Source organism: Passer montanus, unplaced genomic scaffold, assembly GCF_014805655.1.
Source record: "Passer montanus isolate IOZ18808 unplaced genomic scaffold, ASM1480565v1 scaffold20, whole genome shotgun sequence".
Taxonomy (NCBI): Eukaryota; Metazoa; Chordata; class Aves; order Passeriformes; family Passeridae; genus Passer; species Passer montanus.
In genome coordinates, this window is record NW_024366592.1 from 565056 (window position 1) to 582035 (window position 16980).

At 38.3% G+C, this 16980-nt stretch overlaps 1 protein-coding gene across 1 annotated transcript in view; it reads right to left on the bottom strand.

Annotated features, from left to right (window-relative positions):
- Positions 1-16980, bottom strand: part of PIK3C2G (phosphatidylinositol-4-phosphate 3-kinase catalytic subunit type 2 gamma) — a 247493-nt gene that overhangs the window by 4454 nt on the left and 226059 nt on the right. Inside the window, exon 36 of the mRNA XM_039708330.1 lies at positions 3905-4030. Coding sequence (XP_039564264.1) covers positions 3905-4030 — 126 coding nt within the window. The remainder of the gene's footprint in view (positions 1-3904; positions 4031-16980) is intronic.

The window sequence follows — 16980 nt, forward strand, 5'->3', positions numbered from 1 at the left end:
TTTTAATTTAAAAACCTTTGGAAATAATAGTTTGGGGTGGCTGTCATGAAATTTGCACCTGGTGCTTTTTGGTTTTCATGTTTATTGTGCCTATTTTGCCAAATTGTCTGTGAATTACGAATTTCACAGCTTCTTTTTCACTCATAAAAATAAGTGATATGATGAAGAAAATCTGAAAAGCAAGGACAGGCACAGTACAATTTAGAATAAATCTGTGATCTGACACTGAGGCAATGCTAATGTTACCAAAGAAAGCTGCCTTGTTTCTTTGCCAATATATTAAATGTACCAGCTGTTGCTTTAAGTCACCAAAAACTACACATATCAGCTGTAAATGCTAAGAAACTGAACTGGGGTAATGAAAAACTTTTAATCTTTGGCCAAAAATAGGTTTTAATCTTTGAGCAATGACAGACCTTTGCAGTGCAGGGTGGGTGGTTTTCAAATGATCCCAGTAACCTGCTACTAAAATGGTATTGCAAATTCAGCTGGAGTAAGGTGTATATTATCATCAGGAGGTAGGGAGAGAAGAAAGGTCTGGAGAAGGCTGAATTAGGGTGTGGATAAAACAAATGCCACCTGCCAGAATGTGGGAACAGTTAAATCCTGAAATGCTTGTGCAGTGAGAATATTTGCCTGCCTTTTACACAGACAGCTCGGATGGAGGTGAGTTATGTGTGCCCATGCAGCAAATCAGTGGGACAGCTAGGGCTGGAATTCAACTGTTCCTGGCTCCAAAAAGAGAAACACTGTTGACCTACAGGAGTCTAATGACATTTTAATCACAAATGAGGGACAGTTGCTTCTCCTTAGGTAGCCATGGCACAGTTCCTAGATTTGGTAATTAATCCAAGGTAGTTTTGATGCATGGTGCTGGAGGGAGTGGCTGTAGCTCCTGGTGCAGTTCCCCTCCTCCCCTTCCATCAGACTGGCTGGGGCTGCTCTGCCTTTATTTTCTCTTTGTATTCCATTTTTCTCTGCTGCTCCTCTTCTTTTCCATCACCACTTCTCAATGCAATATAACATTAACTACTGTGAATGCCACAAATTCCAAAATCCAGATACAGGCACAGGAGAAAAGAGGGATTTGTTTGCTAAAAGCCACTCCAAAACATTTGCTGTAACTCATTTTATTGTCAGCCCTCCTGGACTTTCACATCTTCACTCTCACACACGAGTAAAAAACAAACATAAAAAGCAGTTTTGCAAGGTTGATAATTTGCTGTAGGCAGTCATAAGCAATAGAAGTACAAAACTAAAATAAAAAATACCCAAGAGAAGCACATTTCAGATTTTCCTCAGTTTGGAACAAAGAAGGAAATTAATATACAGCTTCCTTCCAGCCATTTGGCTTTAATAAAAACTTATGAACTCATAAAAAAGGCTACTACATTTCTGTACACAGTGCTTTGGACAGTAACTAACTTAAGAGACAGCTGACTTATATTTTTAGTAGTTTTTCTCCCCTGGGGCGGCTTCTGCCTCAGTCTACCAGCCTTGGACAAAAACTGCATCCAGAATGACATCACATATGGAGCAGCAGAGCTGCTAAAGCACAGGCATCGGGTTGGAAATGGCCAAGTTCAATGGAACCATATGTCCCCACTGTGATTAGCACTTCCCAGTGAAAAAGATTGAGCATCTGGGAAGGAGGCTCTCAGTTTTGATTAAGGACATTAAAGTTTTCATGGAATTTCTTTTAACTGCAGTGGTATACTTGTTAACCACAATTAAATCTCCTCCCAGTGACTACTGACTGAATGCAGACAGGATTTTGGATTTCATTGCATTCAAAAGGATCTAAGAACAATTTGAAAGATAATTGTCCTCCAGTGTTTCTGGCTGGCTCTTATCTGTTGTCCATTTTGGATATCTTACAATGAATTCTATGATATAATTGTATTATGTTCCTTTGCTTTAAATGTCCTTTAAATGTAAAGGAATTTCTTTAGACAGATTAATTAGATTCATTCCACTCTGATAGGAAAAAAAAAAAAAAAGAAGAAGGAAAGGAAAAAAAAAAAGCCTATTTCCTTGTTATTCCACTGTAGTACTGTGGGGAGGGAAATTTGTCTCAGCTGTGAGCAGTAATACTACTCAGGGAGCCTTCTTACAGAAGGCTGGAAGTCATCAGTGTAAGCAGGCAACTTTTGTAATTAACAGATGTGGGAAAAGGGAAATATTAGAACTCCAGGAGTGAGAAACTAAGAGATAAGCACTCAGACTCTGCTGACTAACCGAAGTTTTATCATATCTTATCTACGAAACAGGGTGGAGTGGTAATATTTTCCATGCCTTCTGCTTTATAGCCTGCTGAAAGAGCATTTGTAAATTACTTTAAGATCTTTAGGAGATTTGTTACATGCAATAATTATAATCTCCAATCCCACCTACTGTTTCAATCTCATCTGCCCTTACAAATGAACACAGCTTATACCACTTCCCATTCTGCCATAAGTGTTTCTCCATACAAATGTTTCCTTTCACCCCAGAGGCATGAGCACTTCAGTGGTGTGTGAAATAATCAAATATAGCTGTGAACTGATGGCATTTTAACATAAAAAGAACCTGGCTATTTATTCTTGTGTTATCATTTAGGACAGTGACAACCCATTTTCAAATGTTAATTTGAATAACAGCATCCATTCAATTAATACTTTTCATGCTGTTGTGCATATCTGCATTCAGAACTGCTGGGCTATGGTGCAATGATGCTTGGCCTCATTTGGCTAACATGTAACTGTGGTTATGGGGTAAGACAGAGCGCTGTGAGAAATCCAACTGCTTTGCTGAAGAGAGAGACATAAAGGACACTGTTTCACTTCTGAGAAAGTGAAAAAACAGACAGGTGTCCCAATTTGTGGTTCAGGTTATGATACATTCCTTCCTTTTGGTCATCTTCATTGCAACAGCTCTGAAAGTGCTGTACTGTTTTATTTCAAGAGTGGGCAGAGCAAATAAAACAAGTTGCAGCTGTGTGGGTTGTGGGTGACCTGTGGGAAGCAGCTCTGCAGAGCAGGAGCTGGGGGTCCTGGTGGACAGCAGGCTGTCCATGAGCCAGCAGCGTGCCCTCATGGCCAAAAAGGGTCCTGGGGTGCATTAGGAAATCACTGACAGCAGGTTAAGGGAGGTGATCCTGCCTCTCCTCAGCCCCAGTGAGGCACATCTGGAGAGCTGTGTCCAGCTCAACAGACCCAGAAAAGCAGGGAACCACTGGAGTGAGTCCAGTGAAGGGCTGTGGAGATGGTGAGGGACTGAAGCATCTCTGTCATGAGAAAAAGCTGAGTCAGCTGGGCCTGTTCCCCACGGAAAAGAGACAGCTGAGAGGGAGCCTCATCCAGGTCTGCCAGTGTCTACAACTCAGCCCCAGTGAGGCACGTCTGGAGAGCTGTGTCCAGTTCCTGGCTCAAGAGACTCAGAAAAGCAGGGAACCACTGGAGTCAGTCCAGTGAAGGGCTGTGGAGGTGGTGAGGGACTGGAGTATCTCTGTCATGAGAAAAAGCTGAGTGAGCTGGGCCTGTTCCCCATGGAAAAGAGACAGCTGAGAGGGAGCCTCATCCAGGTCTGCCAGTGTCTACAGGAAGAGCTCAGGGGATGTACCAGGCTCTGCTCTGCAGGGCCAGAAATAGGACAGGAGCAACAGGAGGACCTGGTGCCCAGGAAGGTTCACCTGAATGTGAGGAAGAACTTCCCTGTGCAGTGACTGAGCAGATTGTCCAGGGTGGGTGTGGAATCTGCCTCTCTGTTGATATCCCATCTGTGCACACTGCTGTGCCATGTGCTCTGGGATGGCCCTGCTGGAGCTGGGAGGTGGCTCCAGATGCTCACTTTGTGCCCTTCCAGCCTGACCTAATCCGTGATTCTGTGAAACAAGGAAGGGTGGAGGAAAGTGAACGGAACTCACGAGTTCGTTGTAAGTAGGGTCAGAGCCTTTTGGAGCTGTCCTTGTTTTCCTTCGACTGACCTCATGAGGGTCTGGCAGAAGATAAAATTCAGCATGTGCACTTGGGGCAGAGCCATCTGGGAGGTGCTGGAAAACAAGAAGGTCACAAATATGAATGTCCATGTTCTAGCAAACAAAACAAAGAAAACAAAAGCCCCAAATGAAATCTGGGCTTTTGGCAGACAAAGAAGCATGTTACATTCTGAGTATTCTCTGGGCTAAATTGGAGTGCTAGTGGAATAACAAGAATTATTAGAATTCAGCTTAAAATGTAATCAGGGAAATAAAAATTAAATAATACAAAGACAAGGTAAAATTGTCTATTGTTAATATTTACATTCTGATGGAAAAACCCTTAAGCCTCAATCTACCCTAACTCATCTTAATCTGATACAAAGTCTGGCTCTTCCACTTTCCAGAGCAAGGCACAGAAACTGGATTTTAGACAGTAAGCTTCTATGGATTCTAACCTCTAAATATCAGTGCTGATATGGGCAGAACTGATTGTTTCTAAGGGTATTTCATAAAACATGTTACTGTAGAAGAGCCAGGAGCATTTCCTGCAGCAATATGGGCAGAACAGGATTCTTATAACAGCCTTTCCCATCTCGCCCATCACACAGCTGCAATCTCTCTTTAATTTTCCAGTTCAGGTTACTGAATGATATTCCAGATATTCCATCTTATATGGCAGCAACTCGAGATCAGAGACAATCTATTAACCAGGCTCAGTCATCAGCCAGTGCTGGTGGGTGGAGAATTTTTTGATAACTTCTGAGGAGCTCTAAAGTTATTCCTAAAACAGCATCACAATTACTCAGAAAACACATTGTGTTACTTGAGGCTTTGAAAGAACACACAAGAAACATAAGAATGAAAAACTGTGGAGCAGGCATGCTGCCAGCACCTGCCACTTTATGCTTGGTTCATAATTGAATACAAACTCTTGTGTTGGTTACACAGTATATAGTCAGAAAGCACAAAATGGGGCATATCAAAATATCAGTAATTTTAATCATATAATCAGCATTTTAGACAGGAAGTTCACCTGTCAGCTCCCAGGCAATCCAGTGACAGGATGCAAATAAGAATACAGGTAAAAAGAAGAGAATTTAAACCATTTGGAACCAAAGAACCCAGAGGATTATACAAACACTTGCATTTATATCTCCTGTTGTAATTTTACACCTGGCTCAGAATGAAGTAATTTCTCAGATTTTGATTATTCACAATGTGTGTCTGCAAATATGGGGCTTTCTACAGCATCATCAACAGCATGTCCCTGGGATAGAAGAAACTGCTGTCTCCTAACAATAAATAACTTCTCTATTGGGAAGGAAAACAGTGCTTGTGTGTGTGAACAACCAGTTCTTGCACAACAAACCTCTGGTTTTTGTTATCTGAAATGATCCTTCAAGGCAAATGATGTGGTCATCTGCAAAGCTCATTATTGCTATCATTAACACCACACAGCATCAAAGGATGCCCCCCTCAAACCATTACATATTGCCAGCACTATGGGAGTGATTAATATTCCTATTGCTAAGTTCCCCAAAGCACATCTGATTTAAAATGCCCATGGGATTGAGCTGGATGGGATTCAATGGCCAACAAAAGAGAGACATTAAAGGGCAATGGAATGAAAGGGTATTTTCCTAGGATGGGTTGCCACATCATTAATGCAGGATTTATTTACATTTATTTACAATTTACACTGCCCACATGAAAGCTCATCTCTGTTGATCTAGGACTGTACTAAAACTTCATTTGAGGATTGCAAGTAACAGTAAATGGAACATCTCTTAAAAATCAGGAGGGAGAATGAAATGTAGCCTGAAGTGCCAGTCCAAGCAATCAGGATTACAAGTAAATGCAATCAAGCTCTTAACTTCTCAATGAATATATAAATATCACTGTAATTTGAAGGTCAACTGATTTTAATTGTTTGAGACATAGAAAGGAACCAGGCTGAGGTGACACGCTCCAAAGGTAACATGCTCCAACAGGACCTGGGTGTACAGAAATGATTAACTGTCCAGATGTGATTAACTGAAGTCACACAAAATTGTCACTATGTCTTTGAGCTTTGTCATGTTACCTTGCCTTCAGCCAACTAACCTTCCCCTGCCAGCTGATTCCTCCCAAAATTTAAGGGCAGCAGTGTTTTGGCTGTATGAGATGGACTGAAAACTACTTCCCCATTATCCCTCTGAATGTAGATAAATAGGTGTTGAAAGAGGTGAGTGGGAGGAGAGGGTCAAGAGAGAAAATTAAAAAAGAGAACATTTCAGTGATTCAGATGGGAAAACTCAAGGGGAGAGCTGAGCTCTGGGATATTTCAGAGCTGAAATAAAGCCACTTTTCATGAATAGTGGCAATCAGCAGTCAGACTTATAGAGGTAATTTGATGTGCAGCCACTTGAATTCCAAGTAGACATGGTAGTTCTGATTGATGGTTTTTTCTCCCCAACTTTACAGGTGACATTTTCCCCTTTCCTCTCCCCTTGCTGAGGAAAGGCAAAGAGCCCACTGCTGTCCCATTTTTCCATCTGCAGCGGCACTGTTATGCCATCAAACAATCAAAAATCCCTTGCTGAGGAAAGGCAAAGAGGCCACTCCAAACCCCACTGCTGTCCCATTTTTCCATCTGCAGCGGCACTGTTATGCCATCAAACAATCAAAAAACTTCAGCTGAGCACTCTCCCAGCCAGATCAGGTGTTCCACCTCCCAGCTGCCCTCCCCTGCCTCCTGACACAATCCATCTCACGAAGGACTCCAGCTGTTAAAAAGACTCTGTCCCACCACACACTAATAATCCAAAGCTGCAGATTAAGAGCAGTTTTAAAACAGCCCCAGCCTTACAAGAGCAGAGTATGGGGAGCTCATATGATGAGTTTTTGCTGGTTTCTTTTTTGATTGACACAAGAGCTGAATTTTCTTTTTTTTCTTGTGAAGAGCCTGCTTAACCACAGGATTTCTTGAGGCAAGACTTGCAATGGAAAGGGTTGTACTTTGATAAACACTTCCTAGCAGGAGCAAGGAGTGATAGTGGCAGTTTGTCTGTAATAGTGCAAAAACAAGACTGGCATTAACATGGCAAAAATCTCTTTTTCAATCATAAGTAGGTGGAATTTGAAGTGAACTGTTTTGAGACAACTGAAATAGCAGGCAAAAATCCCCCAAGTTTTGGGCAAACTAATCCTTCTCCAGGGTTTCTGAATTGAGCTCTGAACTAAAGGAGAATAGAGAATAAAGGGAAAGTGGAGAAAACATCATGAAAAATGGAGGTAACATCAGAAATATTTTTCTTACTAAGGATTATGACTTCTGTCATATTACAGCATCACATTTAGTGATCACTTCTAACTCAGACTGCACTGGCTTATTTATAAATTTAGGTAAACATGAGGAATACCTGACCAAAACCACAGAATCCCAGATGGGGTCAGGCTGGAAGGACCCACGGGGATCATCTGGTCCCACCTCCCTGCCCAGGCAGGGTCATTCCAGAGCACAGCATTGTGTCCAGATGGTTCTGGAACATCTCCAGGGAGGGATTCTCTACACCCTCTCTGGGCAATCTCTTCCAGAGCATGGTCAGCCACACAGGAAAGAAATTCTTCCCCATATTCAGGTGGAATTTCTCTCTTTGCACCAGAGTACCTGTTCTAGTGAGTTCATTACAGAAACAGAGTAAGATTTCGAGCAGTTCTGAAATCCAGCAAACCCTCTCTTTGTTATTATTAAAGGATTAAAAAAACTTCACTGATTTCTGTCCATAGTCCAGGCCAGGAAAAAAAAAAATCAAAGGGTACCTTGGGAAAGCCATTTTGCACTTTACTCTGCAAAACCTTTACAGCTTGAATGCACTTGTGATCAAGCAAACAAAAAAGCTTAAAGTTTTAAATTGAGTTCTATTTGTGTTTAATTCTGTAGTCATTTTATCAACCAAAAATAAAGGATTTTTACTTCCTTCAGAAGAAGTTACTCCCAATTTAAATTACTGTCTTAAATCTTTTATTGTGTTTGCTTGCAAATAAATCCAAGCTATAAAAACCTGTCAGGCTGTAAAGGTATAAAACCAAGCTCCCAACAAAAATGCCATAGGTTCTCTTGATATGCTTAGGGACAAAAAGCCAACAAAATTCCCCAGTGATTTTCATCTGCAAATAAAGAAATCTGAATTTAGATGGTGTCTCAAATTGAATTTAGAAACTATTTTCTTTCTTCAAGTACAACCAAGTGATGATTGAACTATTTTCTCAGAGAGTGACCAGCCCAGCTGACCTTGATAATGACAGATCTTTTTAAAGGAACTCAGTTACAATTGCTTGTATATATATTAAAAAAGGATTTTACTTTGGAAATGTTATTTTTTTCTAAAGTCAGGTAGAAGGTGGTGAAAATATTTAAGAATGAGCGAGAATGAGGGAGAGAAAGTAAAACTCTGGATTTACTTGTTTCCATATCTCTAATTCAATACTGAAAACCTAACATACACAGCCTGTATCTTTTATGACTGTGTTCTATTTTCCCCTCCAGTTTTATTTTCTGAAACAAAAAAAGTTGATATTTGTTTACAGAAACCCACACAGATAGGTTACATCCTATATAATTTAATTTTAAATATAGTAACTGTGGCTGCAAAATAATGGATGAAATTCAATTAATTTTTCCACAAGAAATGTGTTATCCTAATGACTTCTCTCCCCTGATCATTATTAATGATCCACAACTCTCCTAACACAAGGATTCTTTCTTAGCATTATTATAGGCATAACTATTGCAAAATTTGCCATATATTCAGCTATTTAGTGATTTAGCGTCTAACAGGAATATTGAGCCATTCTCATATGATTTTTAAAATATGCATTTTAAGGATAATTCATTGTAAAACTTTTTAAAACGCACATCTTCCTAAGTGACATAAAATTTTCTTTTTAGGTGAATTTTGCCTCAAATTTAAATCATGTCATCAGGTTCTGATCACCTTTTGTCCTAGAGAGGAACAGATTGATGGCTCCTGAACATTTGATAGTTCCAGCTGCTGTTCTCTTTTTCCCATATTTCATTTTCAACAATCTTGACAGTAAAAACTAATGATCAACTAACCTGTATTAACTAATGACATCTTTCCTTCTCTATAAATAACTGCTTTTATTCCCCACAAAAATTAATTTCCTTGACATTTTTAAATCTCAGTTTCTCTCTTCCTTTTCTTCAATGGGAAAAAAAAAGATATCCAAGAATTAGAAAGACTCCCATTTCAGCTACAGCCCTCTAATAAAAATAATTCATGTTGTGCAGTATTTCTCTTAGTTATTACCATCCTATCCTTTACCATCCTTATGTTCTTCTCTTACAAACACTGCTGTGGGAATTTATTTACATAGTGAAGAAAGGACTACAAAATATCCCTTAATTGTTAATATCAAGATATCCACACACTTTTCAAAAGCAAACCACTCTAGTGAGTGGTTAGGAAAAACCTCCAAAAAGACAAAATGTCTATATATTATGTGTACACATTAGGTGGATTTGATTATTATCCAATAATGGAGGATTAGGAAAAAAGCACAGAAGAAATCATCCTTGCACTGCAGTAACCTTTGTAAATCACTGGCTGCCTCTAGATTAAATTAAAACCAGTGAGGAGTGTGGAGGAGCCATCGTTGCTGCTGTTCTCCTCTTCCTCCAAGTGCCACTCAGCAGAGGAAGGCTAAACCCTCTCTTTCTGAGCTACAGCTCAATTAGCAAACACAGCCTCTGCCTTAGCAAAAAGAGAACTTCCTCTGGGCTACTTCTAAGCTTAAAGAGCTGAGAAATTAGTATGACAAAGCAAGAGGTTCCTTCCAAAGCAGATTAGTGATATATAAATGATATATAAAAGTATATATTACTATATAATAAATGTAGATGATATATCATTGTATGATATATAAAATATATTTATTTATAAAATAAATGTATATATAATGTATATCTATACATATAATTATATATAAATATATAAAATTCATACATAAAATAATATATATTTAATACCTTAAATAATATATAAAATTATATAGACTATAAAGTATCTATATAATAAATATTTATTTAATTAAATTTAATTAAAATTAAATTATATATAAAAGATTTATTTAATAGAAATATATTTATTTCTATATAAACATATTCATATTTTTAGATATGTTCATATTTTTAGATATGTTCATATTTTTAGATATAAATATATAATAAATTATATATTTATATCTAAAATATGAACATATATATACTTATATATAAATTATATGTAAAATGATAAATAACATTATTTATATTTATATATAAAGTATATTTTATATATATAAATATATATATAAATATATATAAAAGTATATATTACTATATAATAAATGTAGATGATATATCATTGTATGATATATAAAATATATTTATTTATAAAATAAATGTATATATAATGTATATCTATACATATAATTATATATAAATATATAAAATTTATACATAAAACAATAAATATTTAATATCTTAAGTAATATATAAAATTATGTAGCATATAAAGTATCTATACAATAAATATTTAAATTTAAGTAAAATTAAATTATATATATGATTTATTAAATATATAACATTATTTATATTTATATATAAAGTATATTTTATATATATAAATATATATATAAATATATATAAAATATAAAATTATCCTATATAAAGGAAAACGAGGATTGCTGGGTGAATGGGTGGTTGTGTTGTTGCTGCCTGTAGTATTGCACTAATAAGGCAAAAAATGGTTAACTATTTTTTGTTACAAGGTCTTTTAAGGTTAAACCATCTAATTAAGAAATGATACTTAAATTATTTTCACTTCTAGAGTAATAACTAATTACTCAAAGTCTGCAATGCTGACTTTTCTGTCTAATTACAAGATATTACTTAAACTTATGAAGAAGAAGGAAGAAGGTAAAGAAGGACTAGTCTCTGTTTTAAAACTTTTATCTTGCTTCACATATATTACTATATTATAAAACTCCAAACTAAGTTTTCTACTTTGTGATATGATATATTTCTAAACTACACACTTGTAATTTCAGTGCTATCAGTTAATTTTGGAACCTCTTTTCACAGCTTCAGGTCAAATGCAGTGCTCTCTTGGGAGTCAGAGGCTGTGTGCACAGAAAGTCTGAAATTCTCAGCATCCTGAATTCCAACAGCTTCCCAAATCCTAAAGTGGTATCCAAAACCCTTCCTTGTTCTCCCTTTCAGCTCTGCGTATCCCAAAGCATGAACACCTCTATTCTACCCTGCTACTGACCTTTTCATTTTCCACTCACAAAATATCCCCAGACTGCTTTGAAGAAATTAAAAATAAAATCCCATTTGTGGAAATTAAATAATAATTACAGAAGAAGATAATCCACTCCACCACTACGGTGCACTCTGCACACTCTGCTACTGGCAAGACAAAACAGGAAGGCAATTGGTCAAAAGTGATTGCACAAATAGGTTTTTTTTTTCCCCAAACAACCACCTTTTTCACCTAAAATTTGTAAATATTGAACTGCTTCTCTTCAACAGCAGTTTTATTTTATTACATTTTCTGATTGCAGGTTTTTTTGGGTTATCTGGATGTGTACATAAAGACAGAAGATCACTGCCATGGAGGTCAGTGGCAATGCAAGCAAAGAAGAGAAATTGAATTTATCTCAAGTTAATGCAAACCAATAAAAAGATTTTGCTGTCAGGGAAATTCTGGAAAGCATTTTTGTTTGAGCAGGCATTTTCTACCTTTTGGAAATCTGGCAGCGTCCGTGGAGCGAGCCTCCAGATGGCTTTGTCACTTACCATGCTAAAAATGCAAAGATGCTCTATCCACATTATTGATGTGAATATCCAAATATAGCTTCTGTCCAATACCTTCAGCATCCCCATCAACCTGCCTGCAGCAGAGTGGGCAGGACTGGAGCAGCCTGCCTGGAACAGCTGCTCATGCAGCATTCCTGAGGGGAACAGCTGGGCTGGAAAAATAGGGTTAGAGCTGTCCTGAGACACAGCATTTCCAAAGAGTGAACCAACAACCAACCCTTTCCAAGGTCTCCTGGCTGTAAATTGGGAAAAAATGACCCTGTCAGGGAGGGAGACCAGCAAGAGAATCACTCTGTCATATTGTGGACATCTGGTTTGGCTTGGTTAAATTGCCTCCACATTGGTGCCTGGCCCCAGGTGAGACAGATCCTGCTGCTCGTGTCATCACCAGTGACAAAAGGTGTGTATGGAGCTGGAAACTGGGGGGAAATGGTTCATTCTGGAATGATCACAGAGGTCAGGCAAGAGATGGTATTCATGGTATTCAAACCAGCCATGATCAGGCAGCTGACCCATCACAATGAGGTGGAAATGTGATTCCAGCACATCACAGAGGTAAGCACCTCAGCTCCAAACTAATCCCAAGTCACAGAGACAGTGGGACTTTCAGAATGAACAGGAATTATTTGTTAAATATTAAAAAATGGTGATTTTTTTAATTTAAGAAGACAGTTCTGGAAAACAGATTGGATCCCAAAAGACTCAGGGCTTTCTAAGAATGAAGAAAAATATTTCTGATCTTCATTTCAGCCATTTAAGAGGAAAGCCCATCTATACCTGCCTAAATGAAGTAAGTAAAATGAAAGTGAGGATACCCACAAGGTCACATGGGTTTCTCTCCCAAGCCTTTATTTCTGTAGAGCTCTGAAACCAGAAAGTTGAAGAAATACACTGAGATTTATCTCTGATGCCCTGTTTAAAAAGAATAATTTGTTGTCCCGATGACCCAGAGGGAGATAAGGACAGACACAACCCCAAATGAAATGGGGAAGAATCTGCACAACCACACTTTGTAGGTATAATTTAAAGCAGACCCTGCCTTTTAGAGACCACTGGGAGTGGGCAAGGAGGACTAGAATTTCACTCCAGCAAGAAAGGACACAACTTTGTGTGTGTTTATTTCCATTTCTGAACAAGCAACCAAGAAAAAGGCATCACAGAATGGGTTGTGGCTGTACCCAGCTCGCTCAGAGTCTGACAAAATTCTGACCCTTCACTCATGCTTGGGATTCCATTACTGTGTGCTCCACCTAGTACCATGTGGGTATAAAAAATTACCAAGGCTGAAAAAAGAATATAAAGCAGAAGTGGGAATAAATTTACAACTCCCAGTAAAAGATCTGAGTGCAAATCACACAGAAGTTGTTTTTTTTTCTGAAAGTTCTGAACGTGTTCTAGATTTCTGAACCACATGTTGCATTACTATTTTAAGACAATTAGCTCCACTGGAGTTTTGGGGTTTTTTTTTGCATAGATGAAAGAAATAAAGGGTCAAACATGCTTTAAGATTATTTTATCCTATGGATAAGTAATATTGGTGCAGGGTGTAGAATGCAGAGAGTAGATTTCATGAACAAGTCTCTGAAGCTTTTATCTCAGAATTACCACAAAGCCCATAAAGAAACTAAATTCCATTGCTTTCAGCCCTGTATTATTGCTTTGCTTGGAACACTTAATTTTCAGATGAATATTTAGTCACAGAGTCTGTGACACTTGCTGACATAAGAATGATCTCGTTTTGACCCTTACAAACATAGATCCCAGAATTTCTTCTTTTGAATAAAGTACAAAGGAGAACAAATACTAAAGACAAATCCCCATTTCATTTTCCTTTTGAAATCAGTCAGGATTAAGAGCATTGCTGCCTGTTAGTGGGCATGAAAGGAAATTAGCCTTTGAGAAAAGAAACACAAGCAAAGGTTATTATTCTGTTTCTATCTTTTTGCAACATACAAATTCTTTTCTCTCCTTGCCTGGGCCCAGACAGTAAGTGAATATAAAAATGTGTAAAGAAACAGTGAGATTGTGATCCATGCCTTCATTCTGCACGATTTTTCTTCACAATTTCTTAATTAGTTACTAAAGTCTTTATATGCCTATCTTTAATTTCTCCAACTGTACAATCTCTCTGCACTTTTCTTTCAATTATTCTGCAGCATGCCATCTCCCTGTGTAAGAAAGCATTTCATTATATGAGGCTTGCAATTTCTGCTCCTTAATTAGCTTTCATTACTTCTACTTATGCTCTTGCTCAATGTTCTAAATAATTCCTCTTGAACCTTCCTGTCTTCTCCCTTAAATATTTGCACAATTGCCTCGTGTCCTTGTTAGTCTGTTCTTAACTAAGTTTTAGTAACAATAAATCACTCCTGAAGAATCAATCACTCCCCAGCAGCCCTACTGAGAACTGTTCTTTGAACTTGTATTCTAGTTAAAAAAAAACATCCTGAGAGAAATAGTTTACTATCAAAGCCTTATAAAGATGAACTGCTTCATTTCTGCCCCATGACACCAGGATCTGGCCTTTCTCATTGGCATCTCTTGTAGCAGCCTCATGTCTCACCATGGGCTTGTTTTATCTTCACATTACTGTGGGATATAGCTCTCTCCCTCCCTGAGGAAATATTTTTCATTTGTCCAAGCTGGTTGTAGAGTTCTGGAAATTACTTTTATTCTCTTGATCTTGCTCTGTCTGCACTATTATTTTTAATGTTTTCTTCATTTGCAACCAGTGGCAAATCTAATTTTTGTTCACCTTCATCTCCCAGATCACTCATATTATCAAACAGAACTCACTGGTTTTTTTTTTTTCCTTATTCAACACATACCAACTATGTAGGGAATTACTTATTTAAAAATGAGCAGTTAGAATTTAGAGTTGAGGCAGTACTGTGACTGTGACAGATTAAAGGGTTTAACAAGAAATAATAACACAACTTTCTGTACAACATATTTGTCAAACACCTTTCAAAACAAATATGTTTGAATCCAACAGTAATCCCTGTGCCACAAGAACAGACCTCATCTCTCTCCAATTTAAAGTACTGCTGAGTTGTAGTACCCTTTGTTTAGAGGTGTTCAGCTAATTTTCAGTCTCAAGGAGAACATATCTGTGCTAATTTCCTTTCACTTTAAAAGAATTTTCTATGAATATAAAATTAAATCCAAATTCTTTATAAGCTAGAATTAGTACAGGAGCTTTCTTCCCATGGCTTTTTATTTTGTTTTCCTGTGCCAGACTAAGGAGAACTTCATCTGAATGTTACCTCCCTCCATCAGCCAAGCTGCTGATTTAATTCTGTCACTGATACTCTCTGGATAACTTTGTTTAGCTCAAAGTGATTTTTTTCCCCACTTGTTTTCCATCCCTGCCTTGCCTACCTGTGCACCTCCATTCCAATCCCTGTTGGCTGCAGTAAGGAAAGCAATACACATTCACAATATTCTGAAAGGATAATGTGGCCTTTTATTTCACTGCCAGGCACTGCGTTTTTGGCAGGCACTAAATATTTTCCATTTAAATCTATATAATGATAGTCATAAAGTGTAAAAGTTAGTGAGCCCATGAGAGAAGGATGGGAACCAAGTAAAACTGAACAAAGATCCCTGACCCTTCCCCAGCCCAAGCTGAGAAAAAACCCAGCAAAGGCAGCAGAGCATCCACCTGTGCTGTAGGTGGGAACATCCCTACAGCCCTCTGCTGCAGGCTTAGACCTCATCCCTTTGGACTTGGGAAAGATTGGCTGCTGGTTTTTGGCTTCTTTTTCTACCTCTGTCGTGGTTGGGATTGAAGGCACTTGAGAGGATAGCTCACGTTCAGGCTCAGGTGTTTATCATTTCTTATCAATGTTACAGCCTCACAGCTGGGAGTTTGCAGTCTTTCATTAGCAAGGCACAAAATGGCCAAGTGTCTCTTGTTACAAGGTCTTTTAAGGGTAAACCATCCAATTAAGAAATGACACCTAAATTATTTTCACTTTTAACACAATAACTGATCCTTCGAAGTCTGCACTGTGAACTTTTCTGTCCAGTTACACAACACCACCCAAAGCCATGAAGAAGGAAGAAGAAGGTAAAGAACAACCTGTCTCTGCCCTAAAATCTCCATCTTGCCATATATATATTACTATATTCTAAAACCCCAAACTCTAAGTTTTCCACCCTGTGATATCACACACTTCTAACCAACTACATGCTCATAATCCCAGTGTTATCATTCAATTTTGGAAGCCTTTTCCATGGCCTCAGGTCCAATGCAGTGCTCTCCTGGGAGTCAGTCAGCACAAAAAGTCTAAAATTTTCAGCATCCAGAACTCCAACAACTGGCTCCCACCTTTTTTTCCCAAAACACTTAAACCATCACATCTCACAAACATTTTTGGAAGCAATTTGTACACGAAATGGAAAGAGGCTGGATGTCTGTGCAAGCCTAAAGCTGATTACTAATTCGTCACCCACATATCAGTTATCCCAGAATCATTAATCACCAGGAGTGCTACATGACAGCTTCAGAGCTTTTATAAAAGGAAAGCTGGAAGTACTTTTGCAAAGAACTGTAGGAGTTTATTTTTCTTCCAGCAAAATTTCCCCCGTAAAATTGGTTCTGAATTCATCGCCCACGCATGCTTTTCTGAATTCTAGTAACATTCTACATTTACTGGCGTGAGGTTCAGGATAACTTGGCTTTGCTTCTCCTCCCCTCTACCCCTGAGGAGTTACTCTGTCCACAAGAAGTAATGGGCAAAAAATATTTAGCAGAGAGGATTGAAAGTTTAGCTGCTTATCTAGGAAAACAGGGCATGCCTGAAGTCATGGCAATGAAATCAGTGGCAAAAGCAGGCTTCCTCCTGAGCCAGTGCTGAACCACTGTTCCCTTTGCTTCTCCATGAAGCAGGCAAGGAAATGTGTCAGAAATCCTTTTCTGGGCTTCAGCAATGGCTATTCCTGTTGCCTCTGGGGGTTTTTTTGAGTGGGCAAACCCACCAGCAGGTAGCCTGGCTGCTTCTGGCTGTGTGGAGCTAAACCAGCCCATACCCAGCCCTGTGTGAGATTTGGTGGGCTCTGGATATCTCCCATTCTCTGTGCTGGTTAATGAAGGTGCAGTGAACTGCACTTGAATATCACAAGTTCAAAAACGACATGCATTTCAAGAAATCCA